The 17,119-nt window shown below is 32.9% G+C and overlaps 1 protein-coding gene across 1 annotated transcript; it reads left to right on the top strand.

The window, feature by feature from the left end:
• The first annotated feature begins 359 nt into the window (after positions 1 to 359).
• On the top strand, positions 360 to 14,748 carry LOC145269357 (uncharacterized). The gene is made up of 2 exons (XM_080125051.1): positions 360 to 756; positions 10,703 to 14,748. The coding sequence occupies exon 2, from the start codon at positions 11,090 to 11,092 to the stop codon at positions 12,170 to 12,172; it is 1,083 nt and encodes a 360-aa protein (XP_079981177.1). The 5' UTR covers positions 360 to 756; positions 10,703 to 11,089; the 3' UTR covers positions 12,173 to 14,748.
• Positions 14,749 to 17,119: the final 2,371 nt, after the last annotated feature.

Here is a 17,119-nt window from a genome sequence, read left to right as displayed (position 1 = left end):
CAACAGTGTTGTGTGTTGAATTTTCATTTAAAAAAATCTAATTTTTTTTAATCAGTTCTTTTTAGCTTTAAAAAAATTCCAAAAGAATTTGCTAACAAATTGTTTTAAATTCGGTAATAGTTTTTTTTTTTTCATTTTATTTATGTTTTAAAAAATTTCAACTACCGTGGAATTTCCACAGGTTTTGCTAATTGTTGTTGTTGTTGTTGTGGTTGTTGCTATTATTATTATTATTATTATTGTTATTATTATTGTTGTTATTATTATTGTTGTTATTATTATTGTTAGAATAATAATAATAATAACAACAACAACCAACAACGGAGAAAAGAAGGAGAGAGTGAGTGAGTGAGGGAAAGCGTAGACACGTAGAAGGGAAGATCGTTTGTGTTGATGACGCATGCGCCGACTTCTCCAATCTGACAACAAAGACTTGTCTTCCTGCTCAGCATGCAACTCATGAGGATACAAGGCTAGACTTATAGATTTAAATTTAAAAATGATTAAAACATATATGTACATGTACAACATAATAATTAGTAAAAATAAAATGTGACGATTGTGTTCACAATAAATAATAATAATAAACTTGTAAGAGAGAAAACCTCAGTTTTGATGACGCAATGCGTTATTTGACCTTGACGAGATTCACTTATTTCTTCCCTTTAAAGCAAAAAATATGCAACCCTTAAAACATCAACGAATATTTCCATCAAACAAGTCAAGCGAAAAAAAAAAAAAAAAGATCCAATAAATGTAAGTATAATATTATTTGAATTATTTCGTAAATATGTTTTTTTTAATTTTCCAAAAAAATATCACATCGAGGTGGAAAGTAATTTTAGAAGGAAAATATCGATAATTGAGATTAAATAAATTTAACTTTCAAAAATATCATTAAAAATGAATCTTTGAAGATTTTTGGCGAGTTCCGTAGATTATAGCGTAACTTTCTTCCCATATTGAAGCTTGATTTGACTTTGACATTAACATTGACATATAGATGTTTGAGGTCCCGGTTTGGACCTGTTCATATGTCCAAATAAGTGAATACCAGCACTTATATTTTATTTCGTATTTTATCAGAAATACATTTTTGGAGCCATATAATTCAGTAAAAAAGGCCCCTCAAAAAAGGCCAAATTTTAAACTGAAGAAACAAAAAAGTAAAAAATGTCAAACGAAGAGAGAGAGAGAGAGAGAGAGAGGAGGGCGAGGGGGGAATAAATAATAACAACAACAACTTATAAGTGATGGGAGAGAAGGAGGGAGAACAAAATAAGGTGGACGGAAAGAAAGAGAGTAAGAGAGAGAAAGGGGGGTAACATGAAAGAAATGCTCGTTTGGGTTGATGGCACATGCGCCAACTATTTCAATCTGACAACAAAGCCTTTGTCCTGCTCAGTGAGGCCACAAGAGTGGACTTCAATTTAACAATGTTAAAAATAAAAAAAAAATAATTAACAAAATAAGTAAAAATAAAATGTAACAATTGTGTTCACAATAAGTAATACGAACAAACTTGACAAATGTCGGTAATTGGGATTAGAGAAAGTTAACTTTTTAAAAACTATAATTAAAAATTTGTTACTTTTTATGACCAAACCCAGTGTAGTTTTACTTCCTAAAAAGAAACCAAAATCTACTCTTTTTTTTTTTTTTTAAATTTAAACTGTATTTTTTAGATAATAGGAAGGAAGGAATTTTGTAAAAATAATAAAATTTAAATATTTCACAGTGTGGGATCATTTTTCTATATCAATTTACAGTAAAATGAGCACTCTCTTCTTGGCCACGTAGTGCTCAACAAGACATGTAATTGTAAGCATATTATCATGTTTGGTGGCGGAGGGAGAAGGTAGGGACGAAGGATCATAAGTTTCAAACATTTTAAAATAACATAGAAACACTTGACACGTTCGGGAAGGGGCATAAAAGCAAACGACCAACCTATCAGCCCAGTAATTTACATTGCCGTAGCCAACGGTCCTTATCAGATATTACACTCCTACCTGCAGTTGAATTTTGTTGTGAGCAAACCTACGCACTCTACAAAACATCACATTGAGGCCACATGTGCTCCTACATTCTCACGCCCTCATCACTGCAGATAAACTTAAGGCAGTGAAGGCAGAATTTAACAATATGTTGCAGCTGGGTATTGTACGTCCTTCATCCAGTGCATGGATTTCACATTTCCAAACTTTTCATTGAAAAGTAAGAAATTTTTTTTCGTAACCCCCCCCCCAAAAAAAAACTGTAAACTAAATTAACATTTTTTTTATTTTGTTATTTTTTATGCTATCTTTTTTCTCTGTTGGCTTTCTGCTTAAGCAGGAGGTGATGTAGCAGTAACAAATAGCAGACTATTTTCCCTTGCAAATCAATGTCTTTCCCCTGCGTTATTCAGTAACATACTTTGCATATTGTCCCGAGGAGTTTTAGAAATTGGCGTATGACTGGGGACTACTAATGACTGGATGCCATGAGGGTACCTGATCATTACTCAATCTCGATTTTTGCTTCCTCATTGCATGGTTGTAAGACTTTCAAAATAGATTTGTAGAAGTAAGCCTTAACCATCAAATACCTGTAAACCCAGCTGACATACCAAAAACTGCAGTAACGTCTCCATTTGGAGCATTTGAATTTTTAATTATGCCTTTCAGATTGCAAAACATGGCCAATACCTTTCAACACTTCATGGACGATGTAGTGAGTTATTTCGACTTTGTCTATAAATACATAGATGACATCCTCATAGCAGGTGCTTTACCTGAGGAACATGTCATTCACCTCTGCCTACTATTCAAATGGTTTCAGGTGAAAATTGACCCTAGTGAATGTGTTTTTGGTACTTCATCACTCATTTTCTTGGGGCACATTATCAGCCGGGAAGATATATCTCCCTTACTTGAAAAGGTGAAAGCTCTACATGACCTTCAACCACCGACTTCACTTCCCCAATTAAGGCACTTCTTTGGCCTACTTAATTATTACAGGTGCTTTATCCCACACGGTGTGGATCTCCTCTCCTCTTTTTCCATCTTATGTAATAGGAAGAAGAAAAATCAGCAGATTTTGATGAATGAGATTCAGCTGAAAGCCTTTAACGAAATGAAACTGAAACTCACAGCAACTTCTTTACTTGCACATCTTATGCCTTATGCCCAGGTTTCTCTGGTCATGGACACATCAGTCACAGCTGTAGGTGAAGTGTTGCAACAACAGCACCAACAACAACTACAATCACTTGCCTATTTTTCGAGGCAGCTGAAACTTTCCAGCTGACTACAATATGGTTGTCTTCAAGTCTAACGTAAACAAGTTTTTGATGAGCTGTTCCATATAAGTTAACAAATTTACCAAAGTTCCATTACTAACGATTACTATATTGTCCAAGTTTCTACTGTACACTATTTAACTCTTATCCTCAAGTGGTCTCTTGGCCTTGATAAGTGTTGATGTCTATATAAAAAAAAACAACACTACAATGCGTTTTACCATGAACTGGCTATATACCTCACAGTGAAATACTTTCAGCATTCATTTGAGGGCCGTCAATTCACAATCTACACTGACCACCATCTGCTTACTTTCGCACTGCATTCAAAGCCAGACAGGTGAAACTGACCACTTTGATTTCATTTTGCAATTTACCAGTGATATCTGACATATGTCAGGTGAACAGAATACTGCAGCAGATGGCTTGTCCTGCCTTCCTATTAATTCTCTGTCCTCATCTTCAGATATCGACTTACAGCAAATGAAATAAAGCACCTGAATTTGCAACTTGTAAATCCCCATATCTGTCTGTGCGTACTTTGGACAGACAGATCATCTATGACACTTCAACAGATTCACCTTAACCTTTTGTTCTATCGTAGAATTGTTTTGACACCTTACACAGTCTGGTACACCCCGGATGCAAAGCAACATTGAAGCTGATAACAGCTAGATTTTTCTGGCCTAATATGGGGCATGATATCACTGCCTGGACACGTTCCTGCCTTTCTTGCCAAAAGTCAAAGGTACACAAGCATATATGTGCACCTCTTGGAACATTCAGCTTCACTCATGTTTACATTGATCTGGTTGGACGATGGTCAATCAATCAGGGATTTACTCATCTCCTGATCTGCATAGACTGTTTCACATTGTGGCGTGAAGCCATTCCCCTAAATGACATTTTGGCTGAATCTTTATATCGGGCTGGATATTGCATTACAAAGTTCCTGCAACTGTTACATCATCAACATTCGCATCCACATCTGGCATCAATTGAAATGAATGGCTCTTGTCTTCAGGAGGCCTCAAGTTTTGACAAGCTTCTGGGCTTGACCAATACTCCTGATCTTAAATGGAACATGTACATCAAATCTGTTGCCAAGGCCGCTGGAAAAATGGTGGGATCTTTCTATCGATCCAGTAGATATCTCACTGCTGATGCAATTCTCTATCTACATAAGAGCCAGGTACGTCCAAGGATGGAATACTGTTGCCACATCTGGGCAGGAGCTGCTAGAAAGGACTTGCCCTGCCTTTATAGAGTTCAAAGCCTCATAGATGTCCTTTTCTCTTCCCTGCAACCTCTATCTCACAGAAGAGATGTTGCGAGTTTGTCTCTGATGTATCGTTATTTTCATGGAACGTGTTCCACTGAGCTTCAGTCTATGGTCCCCCCTCGCCTAACTTTCACAAGAAACACTCATCTAGCTGAAAACACTATCAATAATTCCCCCCACTGTTTATCTGTGCCTAAACCTAAACGTAGATTCCATGAACAAAGCTTCTTTCTTAGAAGTGCACGCCTGTGGAATTGTCTTCCGTTTTCCTGCTTTCCGGCTTACTACAATATGGTTGTCTTCAAGTCTAATGTAAATAAGTTCTTGATGAGCTGTTCCATATAAGTTATCAAATTTACCGAATTTTCATTACTAATGATTACTATATTGTCCAATTTCTACTGTACACTCTTTAACCCTTATCCTCGAGTGGTCGCTTGGCCTTGATAATGTGGTGATACCTGTGTAAAAAAAACCGTGAATCCCACCTATTCCAGGAACTTTCCATAATTTTGGGGATCATATATATTTGCACAACGATCTAAGTGACAGGCACCTGTCATCTCAAACAATTTTAATCTTACTGGCTTAGAATCTGTTTGGGGCAAGAAAATTAAAAGCATTGAATTAAGTTTCCATTTTCAAGACTTAAAAAAATTAATTAAAATTAGATAAACATGCCAACAGTAAAAATTTATTTAGACTTTTTTCAGTTGTTATAAATATTTATTATGAAAATAGCCAGATTCTTATGAGGGGAGAAATCAGTATTTATGAATAGCAAAGTGTATGGGTAGTTGTAAGTGTATGAGTGTGCAACCCAGTTAATAACAGTGTCAGGTCAATATAGGCATTATGGTTGTAAGAGTTCCCAGTCCTGTTTAGGAGAGTATGAGGACTTTTCAGGTAGAGGGGAAATATGAGCTACTTCGTCTTTAGGTCTTCGCAATCGTGATGATGTCACTCCTAGGAAATAAGGTAAGATTTTAATATATCTAATAAATGTGTCTGTAATGGCGTTCATAATTTACATAAGATGGTGGGTAAAAATTCTGATGCCCTAAATACGGATGTGGCATCTGTCATTGCAAACCTATCGTAATTTGGTCCAGAGGGAAATTTCTGCAATCAAATAGAAGAATAAAATAGAAGATAAAATAATAATATATAATATTATATATAATAAAGTAACATAAATAAAATAAAAACACTGATTATTCTTTTTGGTGCTTTTACAGAATTTGACCCAAACCGACTTTTTTCCAAACTAACTCTAAGAGGTTTAGCCCTATTTTAAACAATGGGAATGGGAGCTTAGTTTACACTTCTCGAATAATCCTAATTTTCTGTTGTCAAAGTGCCATTTTTATTTATTTACTCACTTTTGCCATTTTTACTGGTTCCATTTTTACCAAGCACTGAAAATACAATACGATTCTAACCTGCCTGAAAAGGGTAGAATGCATTGTGGCATACATGGAATGGTGATTATTTGATGATTGTCTGGTTGGTCAGCGGTAGTTTGGGTTTGCTTACATACATAATTTTCTTCAGAAAGCACTTTAGGTGGTGAACAATCATTAGATTGACTTAAAATCCAAACATGTTAGTAATGCCCGCAGGGAGAGTTATCAGGTAATAATTGTACAAATCCGCTCATTTCTTAACATTGTAATTACTTAGTTTTACAGGAAGGAAATATTTGAAAACAGTTGTATTATTATTTCACCCAGCATTGCCATTTTAAATTTCTAAATAAAAAATTGTAAACTTAGATTATATGAAGCATGTTTTTACTTATTTACGAAGATTTTCTGAGAAAAGATATCTGTTTTATCAACAAATAATATAAGTAAATAAAATAATTACTGAAAATGCATAAGCTAGCGCTGACAAAACGCCCATTTAGCTTCATAAGAATTAGCTGTTTATTGATCCATGGATAGTTCAACACTACATTATCTGATAGTTTGTATAAAAAATCAAAATGCACACCCCCAAACTTTCATAAGACTTTTTCAAGCTCATGTTAAATTCTTGTGCTGTTGTCAATTAGGATTCTTGTGGGTGTGTTCCTTTCTATTTTAATTGTATAGAGATGCACTTAAAACAACCGAATCCTTCATCGACGTGGGTGAGGTCATGAATACTCCAATATCAAACTTTTTCACTAATTTAAGAATTCTAGTTTTCTCATTTTTCTATTGTTCTGATAAATGTACAGTGATGATCATATTTATTGGCACGGTAAAATAAAAGTTAAATTTTGTCTAATAAATTCTAAAAAAGGGATTAAATTAAAGAAAATAACAAAGTATATTATGTATTTTTAACTGGCCTTTCCGATGCAGCAATCGGATTTTAGAAAAAATAAATAACAAAGGAACAACAAACATAATTGCAAAAAACCCTTGTTCAAAATTATTGGCACGGCTTTGTTTTTCTTTTAGTATCAGTATAATATCAATCAATTTCCGGTTTACGTGCTTTCTGAACTTTTTTATAGCCATATTATGCTTGTTTAACGCTAATTCAGTGAATAATTTTTTTCAGATAATTTTTAGATAGCGATTTATTTAAACTATTTTAAGTGACTAAATTATAATTTTCAATCGCCATGGTTAAAACTAAGGAACACAGCGAAGACGTCAGGAAGCTTGTTGTAGCATGCCATACCAATGGGGAGGGCTATGATAAGATTTTAAAGAAGCTAAACCTTCCCAAATCCACTGTTAGAGCCATAATAAACAAGTTCAAATCGCAAGGCCACGTTATGAGTTTAGAGGGTAGAGGGATAAAAAGGATTCTTTCCCCAAGAGATGAACGGAAAATTGTTCGACAAGTAAAACAAAACCCAAGGATCTCTGTTGGGGAGATTGTTGATGAACAGAGCACCTCTGGAGTGAATGTATCTCGACATACAGTTGGTAGAGTTTTGAAGAGAGCTGGTTTAAAAGCATGTCGTCCGAGAAAGACTCCCTTATTGAAGCCTATGCACCTGAAAGCAAGGCTAGCCTTTGCAAAACGTCATATTGATAAAGATGTTGCATTCTGGAAACGTGTTCTATGGACTGACGAAACGAAAATAGAGTTATTTGGCCATAATAAAGTGTCTTATATTTACAGAAAATCTGGCGAAGCTTTCCTGCCTAAGAACACCATACCCACAGTGAAGCACGGTGGAGGCAGTTTGATGTTTTGGGGATCCTTTGCTGCCTCTGGACCAGGGCGACTTGTTAAGGTCACAGGTAGCATAAAAAAGGAAGATTATGTTAAAATATTGGATGAAAACCTGAAAGACTCTGCTAAAGAGCTCTCACTTGGTCGTCGTTGGTGGTTCATGCAAGATAATGACCCAAAGCATTCGGCTAAACTGACTAAGAAATGGCTTGAGGACAATCATATTAATGTTTTGGAGTGGCCATCACAAAGCCCAGACCTTAATCCAATTGAAAATTTATGGAGAACATTAAAATTGAGTGTAATGCAAAGGAAGCCTAAGAATCTTATTCAATTGGAGGATTATTGTCAGGAAGAGTGGGCTAAAATTACTACTGAAGAGTGCAACAACTTGGTTGTAAACTATGAAAAGCGACTGAGGAAGGTAATCAAGGCCAAAGGCTATACAATTGATTATTAAATAAATCGTGCCAATAATTTTGAACAAGGGTTTTTTGCAATTATGTTTGTTGTTCCTTTGTTATTTATTTTTTCTAAAATCCGATTGCTGCATCAGAAAGGCCAGTTAAAAATACATAATATACTTTGTTATTTTCTTTAATTTAATCCCTTTTTTAGAATTTATTAGACAAAATTTAACTTTTATTTTACCGTGCCAATAAATATGATCATCACTGTACACACTATAAACAGAATGCAATTGTAGATTCTAAACCCATGTTTCTTATAGTCTCAGCATCATTCTACATGGGATAAATGGACACACATTATCTACATGGGATAAATGGATACATTATAAACAATGCAATTGTAGATTCTAAACCCATGTTTCTTATAGTCTCGGCAAATGTTTTGCAATCGTGTGTCATATTGCATTTCAAAGTGGTTGCTCTTCAAATGCCAGCGATATGTATTGATAACACAGATCCTGTTTACTCCTAATTTGTTCTAGCAACATCTGCATGACGCTACTTGCTATTCTCTTATGATACTCTGTTGATGCTCTCCATTAACATATATAAAGTATGATGAGAGAGACTGTTAGAGATGATATATACTAAAGTTTCATGAAAAACACCTTTCCTTGATTAATAATAATTAGAACATCGAGAAACTCGTTTCCAAATTAAAAATAATCAAATTCCAATACAATCAAATTATCAGAAATACAAGTGTTAAGAAATATTATATTTAGATGACACTTTCATATATGTTGTTGACGTATGTGGAGGTTTCTTTCTTGATTTGGTTCTCTGGATATGAAGCTGCATCCATAATAGACCTCATCATTTGCAAAGTGACATTCAGATTAAATAAATACATAAATACACATTGCTGCTGAATACTTGTTACCATCGACCTGCATGTATTTATACAACAAACATAGATTATTCTTTATGTTCACAAATAAAGATGTGTCCATAGATTAGTTTTGAAGTGAATTTCCTAAACCAAATGCAACCTTATGTGATTTGATAGATCCAAAGTGACTCGTTAATCCAACCTCGTTAATATACACATCATTATCTAGCAGTATAGTAGTTGATCCTGATAAGCTTTTACTTTATTTTCTTATGTAAAAATCAGGGCCGACATTATATTCATCGACATGAAGGTTGAGGTTCTAGTAAATGATAACACAGAAAGACGTTTAATGGTTTTACTTGATTACTGGATCATCAGGAAATTAGATGCTTCTGACTTAGAAGTCTCCCCCATGAGCTTTCATTGCATCTTTTTCCATCAGGGATCAAAATTAAATTGCATATTTCACTATCACTAGGACCTGAATGACTACCTTCATTTCATATCCCAAATACATGTTTACATTTCACCAACAAGATTTATGACCTGAAGATTTTACTTTTGCTAATTCCAGTATATTCTTTTACTCGGTCTGTGGCAGGAGCACTGAGAATGAATTAACTATGAATGTTGTGAATAAATCGCCATCTCTTTTTCCTCACTTAACTATAGTAAAACCATATATATATATATATATATATATATATATATATATATATATATATATATATATATATATATTATTATACTGTTGGTAGAATCTTTTAAATAACTACTACAATAACACAATATGTCATTCCAAAAGAGTGCTCAGTGCATGAAACAGAGCAATATATTGATTGTTGGAGAGCTATTTGGCTACACATTAGCAAACGTGTTTCAATGACCCCCTAGCAGGGAAAATCAAGATTTATGACCTGAAGATTTTACTTTTGCTAAGTCCAGTATATTCTTTTGTGTGGATGGTTTTTGGCCTGATGAGGTGATTTTCCCTGCTAGGGGGTCATTGAAACACGTTTGCTAATGTGTAGCCAATAGCTCTCCAACAATCAATCTATATGTGCATGGGTGTCAGTCAAAACTCTTCATCAAGCTTAAGTGACACACGAATATAGCTTTTTAAATCAATCCGATATTAAATTAGCTGGGTTCTGCACTATTAATCTATTTTATAAGTTTAAGTAATATTTGTCACTATATCACTCAAATAGTTTGCAATATTTGTAAGGTAAATTATTTCAACTTTAATCACTTTACATTTTTCGATTATTGTAATTGCTTTTAAGTCTTCCTTCAATCTTAAATAAGGTGAGAAAATGAGTCTCACTGATATTTTTACACAAACTTATTTAATAAACAATTGACTAATTAAATTAAAGTTTTATGTATTATGTTTTTAAAACCACTATATATAAATATTGGTTATAAAATATGACGGTCCTTGAGAAATATTTCTCACTTGTTTAAATTTTAGTTTTATATATTTTGTTTTTAAAACCACTATATATAAATATTTGTGTATTAAATATGACTATATATAAACATTGGTTATAAAATATGACGGTTCCTTGTTCTCATTTGTTTAAATTTTGCAAAATATGTATTAAAATCTTTTCTTTAAATTTATCTTGTAATTATTTTTAATTTTGCAGGATATTCATTCATGGGCAAAAGGAGTTTTATTGGATTTGAATGTATCTACATTCTATTGGTGACCTGAAATACAGAATATATTTTTAAATTTTACATTTTTATGTAAATTGTCTAATATTTTGAACAGTAAAAGTGTTTAATGTTTCTTCGAGTCAGATTTTCTAATCAAATATATATTTTATCCCTTATTAATCTTATTTAGTAGCTCGAATGTTTGTTACAAATATTTATATTTAATGTATGTACGCTTGCATATGTTTAATAAACTAAAAAATTAATCCATATAATTAAATTTCTAATCCATTAAAACTTGAAAAATCGTGAACGATTTTTAATTAGCAAGGTGGTAAAATTCTACTAGAAAATATCGATATTTCGCCTTAAGAATGAACTATAAATGTAGTACCGTAAGGGATTCTTATTCTTGTGAAGTGTGTGGTTCTTCATATACAAATAAACACTATTTGGCTGTCCATATGCAAACACATACTGGAGAGAAACCGTATGCTTGTGAATTATGTGGCTCTTCTTTTACAACAAAACAAAGCATGTTACAACATATGCTAACACATACTGGAGAGAAACCGTATGCTTGTGAAGTATGTGGCTTTTCTTTTACACAGAAACAAAATATGTTGAGACATATACGAACACATACTGGAGAGAAACCATATTCTTGTGAAGTATGTGGCTATTCTTTTACAGAGAAACAAAGTATGTTGGAACATATGCGAATACACACTGGAGAGAAACCATATTCTTGTGAAGTCTGTGGTTCTTCATTTACACGGAAACAACATATGATGCAACATATCCGAACACATACTGGAGAGAAACCATATTCTTGTGAAATATGTGAAACTTCTTTTACACAGAAACAAAGTATGTTGCAGCATATGCGAATACATACTGGAGAGAAACCATATTCTTGTGAAGTATGTGGTTCCTTTTTTAGACGAAAACAACATATGATGGAACATATGCGAACACATACAGGAGAGAAACCCTATTCTTGTAAAGTATGTGGCTCTTCTTTTACATGGAAACAAAGTATGTTGGCACATGTGCGAACACATACTGGAGAAAAACCGTATTCTTGTGAAGTATGTAACTCTTCTTTTACACAGAAGGCAAGTATTTTGCAACATATGCGAATGCATACTGGAGAAAAACCATATTCTTGTGAAGTCTGTGGTTTTTCTTTTACACGAAAAGATAGTAGACTAAAACACATGCGAATTCATACTGGAGAGAAACCTTATTTTTGTGAAGTGTGTGGCTCTTCTTTTACAAGGAAACACCATATGTTACGACATATGCGAACACATACTGGAGAGAAACCATATTCTTGTAAAGTGTGTGACAATTCTTTTAAACAGAAACAAAATATGTTGGAACATATGCAAACACATAATGAGAGAGAGAAAGAGAAAAACAGACAAAATACCAAGGTCTCATGTATGATATGAAAAGAAATTGGAATCTTAAGGAGATATCAATCATACCAGTTATCATAGGTACCACAGGGCTTATGAAGAAGAACCTGAAGTCCTACCTAACTAATATTCCTGGTGAACCAAGTGCAAAAGAGATCCAGACAATTGCACTTAAGAGAACAGCGAGGATACTAAAAAGAGATCTCAGTTGGTTTCAATAAAAAGCGGGGCAATGTTGGCAGCTGGTTTAGCTGCCCCATATCCAACATTACAATCTTCAAAGGAAGAAAAATGAAAAAGAGAGAGAAACAAGCTGATAATAGCATTTAAAAAAGAAAAGGTATATTGCGAATTATGCAGCTCTTATGATACAAAAAATATATTTTACAACATATTTTTAGTGCAGTTGATCAAACAGAATCAGACCATTTATGGAATTCGAAAATGAATGTGTGACATGTTATACTACATATGATATAATATACATACGCAATGAAATAAAAGGGATTTGAGATCTTCTTTCAAAGTTTATTCATACTTAAAAAATAGTTGACTGGCAAAAGTATTAAAGTAGTACATACAACATATTGTTTGTGTGACTATATTATATTACAGAGAATTTAGAGTTAAGCATGTTAAGCAATTTATAAAAATGATTGTATAATAATTGAATATTTGTTACATATTTGTATGAGGGTCAAAGAAAATAGTGTATAGTGAGGCGAAATAAAATATTGTATATTAAGACAAATTAATTTTCTTAGTTATTTTCGATTTACTTTCTGACAAACAATTCTTAATCTTAAGGATAACAACATTTAGTTTTTAACGTCACTTTTCTGGAAATTGAAAGTTAAATCTTATAAAAAATCCCACTTACCTCCCTTTAATACACTAACAATCTAAAAATAGGGTCTGTCTAATTAACCAATCAGGGACACCCGTTTATCGGGTTCGCCTTTAGAACAATAGTCTCTGACTCTTTTAACCACAGCTCGTCCATGAAGCAACAGGTAGGAAAATTCCTCTCCTAAAATTTTGTGCCTATACGAACATTACAAGAGCCGTCTAATTCTTTGGACGTAAAAGAACTTTATAGTTGGACTTTCTCTAAAGCCGCAAACACAATAAGTTTTGCAAAACTTGTAAATTTTATTGTTTTAATAATTAATACTTTTTTCTATATCCTGTTTTGTGTCGTTAGTGAATCCCTTTGTTTCAGTCTGCTCCAACGAACTTCGCGACAAATTTCGGACTACAATCTCCATTTGCCAGTATTCGCTTTAATCTTTAGAGTAATGATACTACAAATACAATTGTAAATTTAATCATAATCAGGTGACAGAACGAAAGCATGCTACTCTCCTGGATTAAATATAGAGTTATGTTTGTAATCCTGGACAGATTACTGAGTTCAACAAATAACATAGATTTTCAATTCTTATGTATTAAGAAGCATGTAATTTTATTTTTAATTTGCATATTTCATTTATCTCAAGATGTTTTGTTTATTGCTTGTCGGTGATCAATCGCAGATGTTATTTATGAAGTTGATAAAAACTATCATGGTGTTTAAAAATTAAATGCTCTAATATCTTATTTAATATTGTAAATATCATGCGATATGTTGGCTTGTGTCGAAAATACATAAATTTAGAGTAATTTTATTAAATAGATAAAAATGAACAGATAAAACTACAAAAAGCCAATCATTTTTTCCGTGCATTATCAATAAAAAAAACATTAATAAAACCTATGGATCAAAACTGAAGTTAAAAAAACAACTTTCTATTCTGTATATATTTGTAAATTTACACAACAGAAAAAGTTGTTTTTGAAAAGCATATAAAGTAACTTTCCCACCGATAAATACTACAAACAGACACAACACGTAGGCTGTAATAAATATTAAGCTCTTATTATTTTCATATTTATAAATATAAGAAATATATTGGAGAAAATCTTTATTTTTTAGAAGTATCTCAGAATTACTTAGAGATCATCATATAATGAACACATGTTGTTGTTATGATGATACTACAATAAAAAAAACTACAATAAAAAAACTACAATAAAAAACTACAATATAAAATACAATAAAAAATTATTTTTATGTAATTCACTATTTTTCACATAGATCAAAGGTGAAAATTTTATTGTTTGAAGTATGTGACTCAGCATTTTTCTGGAAGACGTGAAACTTGGCCTTGAATGATTACTCAAATAACTTGAATGTCTTTGATTATGACATAAAGGTACTTTAGATTTGAACTGAACTGTGACCAAATATTTAAATATTGTATACTGTCTTCTCACGTTTGACAATTTGTGGACTGGGGCACTCGACTATTAAGTGATGGCGACTTTAAATTAAAACGAAAACCGGTAAACAACAAGGAACTCATAAAAATATGAATAAACCATCAGGCAAGAAGCGGTAAACAACATAAAGTTATAAATCTTTTCTCTGTAAGTGGCTCTCCAGATATAACAGAGGCTAACCAATATCAGCCATCAGGCCTTGATTAAAAGATACATGCTCATTATCTCATTACATGCTCATTATCTCATTACATGCTCATTATCTCATTACATGCTCATTATCTGTAGCGACGACAAAAACAAATAAAAGATGTATATTTTCTGTTGCGCAAAATAAAGTTACTCTTCTTTGTTATCACTACAAAGTTTTAAAATTGATTATCTTCGATTTTTATAGACATTCTGACATGAAAACAATTTCCATTTGAACTAAACTGTGACAAAATATTTAAATATTGTTTAAATTAAATCAGGTGGCAAATAATGGCGTCAAGTTATACAGTAAATCCTGACACAATAAGTTAAAAATGCAGACGTCCGGAAGATACAAGAAGTCTTCAGGTACATAAATGAGAAAGGAAGACAAATCGCTCAGAGTAATAAGAGGGAAAAAGTAAAAATATGCCGTGAATACATAACAAAGTATATACAATATATCTTATAATATTTTTTAGAGATGAATGTATATGGGATATCCCATTTTGAGATCTTGGTCACTGATGGAAGAGAAAGGAAGAATCGCATAAAAGTTAACGTCATAAAGAATTCAGTGCACAAGTAGGAATTTGGTGCAGGAAAAAGGGTTATTTAGTTATGTTTAGTCATGTTTTCTGATGTCTTTGTCGAGTTCTAAGAGTCCAAACAAGAAAATCCGAGTTAATAATTATGATGAAAAATGTATATCTTGATAATTAGAAGCCAACCACAAAGATTTAAGTAGATGAGCTTTGATGTCCCAAAATAAAATAGCTAGAAAAGGAGACAACCATGTGAAAGAAAGGGTCAGGACACAATGGACGAAGAAGAGTCGTCAAATTTGTAAAGAGGTAAAATGGAACCTCAGTCGTTACGACATAAGTGTGGCTGGATTAACCAGCTGATATAGATCATAGGAGTTACTACCCTACAACCAAAGAAATATGTCATGGAGATCGGATGGAGATTCTGGTCTAAAAATAATTAGGGAGTCAGTTGAAAAATGGCTGTTCCGTCTGTCTGCTTCCCACCTGACTACAACTTGGATGTCTTCAAGTCCAACGTTAACAAATTCCTAAGGAACCTCCCCCTTAAGTAAACACTTCATCAAATCTCCACACTAACGTAATGTACTTGCAATAGCCCTTATCCCTGAGTGGCTTCCGGGCTTTGATAAGTGGTGATCACTGTGTAAAAAAAAAAAAATTATGATGGTACCTGATCTTAGCCAAGTGGTTGTACGGATATAAAGTAAACATGTACTGGAATTTTTTGCAAATGTGAAGGGAAGGAGTGTTGGAAGAGAAGAAACTAGATAAGTTTGAAAATGATATTTAACTCAATATTTAATTTAACTTATTTAAGACTTAAAGATTTAACTTATCGAACTCAATATTCAAAAGTTAAAAGCAATTACATACTGCAATTCTATGACTGCATCCGATTGTTCATTGTCCTTAGAAATAACTGGATATATTAATTATGTCGGTTAAAAGAATGGATAACACAAGTTGGAAATAATGATTAACAAATAGGTTAGATATTGAATAATTAATGTGTGTGTGTGTGTGTGTGTGTGCGCACGCTCACGCATGTATATATATGTATGTATAGCGGGAGGGGTATGGAAAAACCTCTCTGAAATGTAAATGTCCTGGTTGAGATATGACTTAGAAGAGGGTTGATTTGGAGTTTAGAATGAGAGGTGAATGCGGTATTTAGGCATCTTGGTTTTAAGTTATGCTGTTGTAGGCCATTTGGCAAGGATGAATTTTCTTTTGTGGGGATATTGTCGAAAAAACTGATTTTTTAGTGTTCATACAGGCTATGGATGGGTCATTGATAGCTAAAGAATCCTATATTTTTCGGTGATGCAAAGTGGGCAGGTCTTGGAGGTTGGGTCATATGATTTATTTACATCTATGATCGCATAACTCCATAAAAATAAGGGTACGACAATTAAGGTGATAAATATATAATGAAATAAAGCATGAATATATTAATTGAAATAAAATTTAATTTAGGATGAAATTAAAATAAAGGGTAAAGATTATATATCTATCTCTCTCTCTCTCTCTATATATATATATATATATATATATATATAGATATATATATATACTAGCTGTACCCGGCCATGCGTTGCTGTGGCTCAGTTTGATAAAAATGGAACACATTCCTCAAGAAAAATTGCATTTTGTTCGTTTATTTACTTTTATTATTTTTTGCAATTTTTTTTATCAATAAAAGTTGGGGGGGGGGGGTCCCCCCAAAAAATAATTTTTTACCATAATTTGTTAGGTGAAAGTTTTTTGGGGGGTTTTATTTTTCAGGAAAACTTGCACTTTTTTTTTTTAAGAAATTTGGCAGTAAACGTTTCTTTTTGAAAACGGAATTTTTATTATAAAAAGAACAGATGAATGCTTTATATGAACATTGTAAATAGTTAGGTGAAAGTAGAGA

The sequence above is a fragment of the Euprymna scolopes genome, chromosome 45 (assembly GCF_053919585.1).
Source record: "Euprymna scolopes isolate OS-2025 chromosome 45, ASM5391958v1, whole genome shotgun sequence".
Classification (NCBI taxonomy): Eukaryota; Metazoa; Mollusca; class Cephalopoda; order Sepiida; family Sepiolidae; genus Euprymna; species Euprymna scolopes.
This window is presented reverse-complemented; position numbering and strand designations above follow the sequence as displayed.

Bases quoted from the DNA above. Each gene is read 5' to 3' on its own strand.
- LOC145269357 (XM_080125051.1), top strand. From the start codon at position 11,090: ATGAACTATAAATGTAGTACCGTAAGGGATTCTTATTCTTGTGAAGTG.